This window comes from Homalodisca vitripennis, unplaced genomic scaffold (assembly GCF_021130785.1).
Source record: "Homalodisca vitripennis isolate AUS2020 unplaced genomic scaffold, UT_GWSS_2.1 ScUCBcl_6854;HRSCAF=14259, whole genome shotgun sequence".
Classification (NCBI taxonomy): Eukaryota; Metazoa; Arthropoda; class Insecta; order Hemiptera; family Cicadellidae; genus Homalodisca; species Homalodisca vitripennis.
Window position 1 is genome coordinate 17,662 of NW_025782986.1, and position 4,998 is coordinate 22,659.

The window sequence follows — 4,998 nt, forward strand, 5'->3', positions numbered from 1 at the left end:
AATAACACAATGAATAATTTAATACTTACCCAATTAAATTATAAATAAACATAATAAGTAGATGAATTTGCAACAACGTATTTATATCTCTAATTCTCTAACAACGTAATCATTTTATGTCCAACTTTGTCTACACCAATAGAGATATTTAACTAAATAACAAGATGTAATGCAAATGTACATATTAGTAATTAATATAAATATACAGGGTGGTATTAATGTTGCAACAACTCAAAATATAGTATTAGTTGAAAAACAATAAAATGATCATCTTAAAGCTGCATGTATTGTAACTAGGCTAGCAATATGACACAGAACATTTTTTACAATTTGACAGACAGGTGTTACCGTCATCTGTTTCTTGATAGAACCGAACTCAAGAGAGCAGAATACTCAATTGAGAGTTTGCGCGGTGTATATGTGCACGTAGAGTACATGTGGTGGCGTTTTGGACTCTCCTATCCTACTTCAATTAGATCAGTCAGAAAGTGACAGTTTTTTTGTTTTCTATTAATAGCTGGCGAGGTGCAGAGCACGTTTTTGATAAACTAAAAACATATTGTGATTGATAGGACTACTTATTGTATTTGGAAGTGCAAGTTTTATCTTGGTTGTTTGAAACTACTTTCCAGTCATAAGTTACTAACAGTACTGAAAATGAATGGTCCTATGAGCATGTACAAATTAAAACCCGTGGTTCATTTCCCCGATTCTATAAATATAACCGATACTATGTATAAAATGAAGAATATTTACAGCTCTAATATCAACCCTTCAGAAGAAACTTATAGTATCACCAATGGTCTCCCTAACGTTTTGGAACAGGTTAACAAGCTGTTAAAGGTTTACTTTTAAGTTTTATATATTTTATGTCAAATCTGTATTTCTAGTAAGTGTTCACCTAGATCTGTATTACCATTGAAGTAATCTATAGTTTGGCATTATTGAGAATGTTGCTAAATTGCAATAAACAAACTAAAAATCACATGGGTAGCTTAGGCCTAGTTTCTCATAAAGTACTAAGCATTGCAAACTGAACAGGGAACCAAATTATCAATTAGGCTCTCAATACCTAGCTGCAGTATAAGCGACCTATGACCAACACAATCAGATCATGATTATCGAATCTTTGATATAATGTGTTAAAGATTTTTATTTTTAACTACATAAACTGATAATAGTTATTTGTATATTCCCATTAGTAGGTTAAAATTTAGAAACTAGTCAAATATATTTTTTTCAAGTCATGACATTCATTATACTCATTATCTAACTTTCAAGGAAATGTTTTGATGACATGCAGTGTAAAAGAATAAATGGGATGATTAAAATTGATGGTGCTGGAAAATTATCTCTGTTAAAAATAAATTAAATTATGATCTTAAAAAAGCAGTCAAAGACAAAAGATGCACAAAAATCCTACCCTTGTAAACTAATTTTTGTTAAATTAGTTATTTGGGATATGTAGCTTTATTTTGGAGAGGTAATGATTTTTTATCGATTCTAACTTCCCATAGCAAAATTACAACATGGATGTCTTATATATGGAAGTTTTACTAAGTATTAACAGTGTATGTGAGTGTTTTGTGTGGATTTAGTAATCTAGCTTATATATTTTAATGTGATTAATAAGTAGAATTTAAGAATCTAAATTTATTTTTGTTTTTATTTGTAGCTTTTTATACATCTACTAACATTGTAAATTAAGCCATCAAAACAATGCACTCTGTTTTAAAGATTCACTAGGGTGACCAAATGTCGAGAAAAACCGGAATTGTCCTGAAAAATTGTTTTGGGACACTCTAAAGTCCCGGAATCCAGTTTTAAAAATAGATTTAGCTCTAGTTTGTGTTATGTGATACAATAAAGTAATATATTGTGAAGATTTCTTTGACTGTCTGTGGTTAAACTGTGCTGTTGTATGTATGTACTTTTGTTGCACTTAACTAAACAAGAAACTACCATGTTTTGTCAAAATAATGTCTGTTGATGAAAAAGTTGTGTCAGTCAAAAGTTGTACTTGTATTCATGTATTAATTAGTTGTGTCGTATTGAACTGCACAGTACCGAAACTGATTGCAAATTCAGTGATTTCTTATTTTAATGATTTGGAAATGTATCAAAAGAGTGTTTGCCTATGAGTGCATTTAGTCTTTGTGTTAAATTTATCTCAATATTAAAACAAACACTGTGACCTTGCGAATAAATCATAGAAATATTTTTCTGTCCGTATAATAAATCAGCCCGGCCCGTTGGTCGTGGGGGGTCTGGGTGCAGATTTGTTCATGTTTACTCTAAAAATGATTTGGTCACCTTAATCTACACCCACAAAAATGTTTATTTTATGTAAATATTTGGAGTTCTTGGATGCTGAGTCCCAGTTTTCTGAAGCTAACAAGTAATATGTGCCTAGCCTGTGTAATGTAATACTTTTGGCTACACCTTTTGATCATCCACAAAAAAGTGATAAAAATAAATACTCTGAGGTCTTAGATGTTTAGGAATTGGTAGACAGTTTCAAGTTAGTCTCAGTTTTATCTGTTTTGTATATATTGCTCATCACTGTTTCAGAATTTATCTTAAAGGGCTTTAGGTATTGTATCCTAATGAGGTTACCAAGTTCGCAAGCAAACTCAGCATGAGTTGAGCTTAGAAACCTATAGCTTATCTCCGGGACCTGAGGTCTGTTTGGAGATTGTGGGGAATGTTACTCAAATAGACAAAGATGACTATTGAGAGTGGCCAGAGGCCCACACTCAACCAAGCATAAGTAAGGTAAGTTAAATGGGGTCACAGAAACTTCAGACAATACTGCTTGAAAATTATGGAAAGTTATGTTGTTAGAGTTTTACAAAGTATTACAATATTCTCTTAACTGGGGAAATTAAATTTATCCTCCAAAATTAAAATTTTAAAATTGTTAAAAACTGTTAGGCTACATATATTTAGTGAATTTATTGTTTTATCTCATAGTGTACACAAAACAGTTCCTTTTATGTTTTAGTATTAAAGGTTTGTTCGAAGATTATTCAATCTCTAGTTAGATCTTACTTTTAGAGCAATGTTTTTAAGCAATTGTCCGAAAGAGATATTCATAATGGAAAGAAGACTTTTAGTTACTACTACCATATTGTGTCAGCGCTCTGTCGACTCTGTAAACTATGTAATGACGTCCTTTCTCACTGGAACTGCATTTGCTAACATCGTATTCTCTGGCGGAACATAATGTTGATAAAAAAATTTCCATTACGGCAGAGATTTGGTAGTTATTACCAGTGAGTATTGGTATGCACAATAACATTTATGGATTATTTTTCTTCAAATCCAGATTGTCCTTAATGATTTCAACAAGTTCTCTATTGTAGGTCTATGACTGCCGGCTTACATATTTTGAGCCACAACACAACTAAATATTTATGTAGAATTTTACAAACAAAAGTTGCTGAGATTTCTAGGTCATCTTTTAGTTCAACAGTTTACCACTTTACATTGATTGCCACATGAACATGTTAAACATGTACAGTTTTTTTTGTTATTGAAAATTCCGCTAGAACACGAATTGTGCACTGAACTGTGGCCATTTTTAAACTGCCTAAACCATACTTTTGTTCTGGTATCCCCATGGCTGATGTCAGTGATGTATCATCATGGCTTTTCTTATCGCATCAATAGCTTTGGATGAAAAGTGGCAAAGTTTTTGAAAACTCATTGGAGATTTTATGATAGGGATTTTCTATCATTGGAGTGTAGGCTAGAACATGCAGTGGCAAGCTGGGTGGTGTGACAAGAACATGCAGTTCACTGACAAGGTGGAATGGTTTGTCCACTCCCAATAAATATTCCTCACAGACTACATGATATATCTTCTAAACGTAAGGTGTAGCTGAAGGTTGAATACTTACAGACGAAAACTTATATTTGAAACATGCCTAAACAAAAACTTTTATAGTTGTTTTGATTTACAGAAGTCTCCTGTTGAAGTGGAAGAACTGAAAAAGCGCCAAGAAGCCATCCTCAAACAGCTAACATACTTAAAAGAACAGATGCTGGCCCTAAGGGAGGAATTGGGCAAGAAAAACTCAAGCTCAGATCCATCAAGCTTAGTTTCTAAAAAGATAAGCCCATCACATACCAACATCGCTAAAGAAGTATCGTGGGTAAGTAGACTTTTGACGGCATTAATAAGATCCTACTATTACATTTTCTGCATTTCAGTTATTATTAAGTCAGTCAAGAGACTTAGGAAAAATAGTAATCTCATTAGTGATATCCAAGATATCCAAAAAAAGCTTAGGCACTACCACATATGGAAGTACTTTGATTTCAGTATCATATATTACAAACAGGAAACTCTTGTTTCAGCAAGGCATAAATTGATTTTGTATTCTTGTCATATCTGGTTTTCAGGCACTCAGAAACTTTTTACTTTATAACTGTTGGCTATAACCGTTTCAAGCTAGAAGAAAAAATTATTACCTCTTATATCTGCAGCCTTGATTTTATTAAAGTTTTTATAGAACCATCACATGCAAAATCTTTATTTATATACATATTTTTGTATGATTACATTTTTCAATACTAAATTATTTTTTCATATTATATTTAAGGTTTCCAGTACCACAATTTTCAGAATTCTTTAACAAAATACAGTAGTTTATCTAAGCCAGGTAGTAATTTGCTGTTCTGTATTTTTGTGATTCTAAAAATGTAATGTCAAAAAATAAATTTAAAGCATTACAACTGTAAGAAGTAATTTAAAACTGTTCTGTGGATACCTCACAATGTCTATGTTTAGCCATGATTGTCAAAGTGAATACATTGGACTTGTTTATTAATTTAAAATTGTATTATTTTGACATTATTATTATTTTTATTTATTTATTAAAGTTTTATTTTGTTTATTGTTTGTTAAAGTATCGTAATACAGTGGTTTAAATATGCAGTATTAAAGGCATGTATTTATTTTTGTAGTACTAATGGAGTGAAAATGACTTTTTT

General features: G+C 31.5%; 1 protein-coding gene across 1 annotated transcript; it reads left to right on the forward strand.

Annotated features, from left to right (window-relative positions):
• Window positions 1-375: 375 nt before the first annotated feature.
• Window positions 376-4,448, forward strand: LOC124373975. Its single transcript, XM_046832284.1, has 2 exons — window positions 376-825; window positions 3,966-4,448. The coding sequence occupies exons 1-2, from the start codon at window positions 658-660 to the stop codon at window positions 4,431-4,433; spliced, it is 636 nt and encodes a 211-aa protein (XP_046688240.1). The 5' UTR covers window positions 376-657; the 3' UTR covers window positions 4,434-4,448.
• The last annotated feature ends 550 nt before the right edge of the window (window positions 4,449-4,998 follow it).

Bases quoted from the DNA above. Each gene is read 5' to 3' on its own strand.
- LOC124373975 (XM_046832284.1), top strand. From the start codon at position 658: ATGAATGGTCCTATGAGCATGTACAAATTAAAACCCGTGGTTCATTTC. The intron at 826-3,965 runs GTTAACAAGCTG...TTTGATTTACAG, and splicing joins TCCCTAACGTTTTGGAACAG to AAGTCTCCTGTTGAAGTGGA.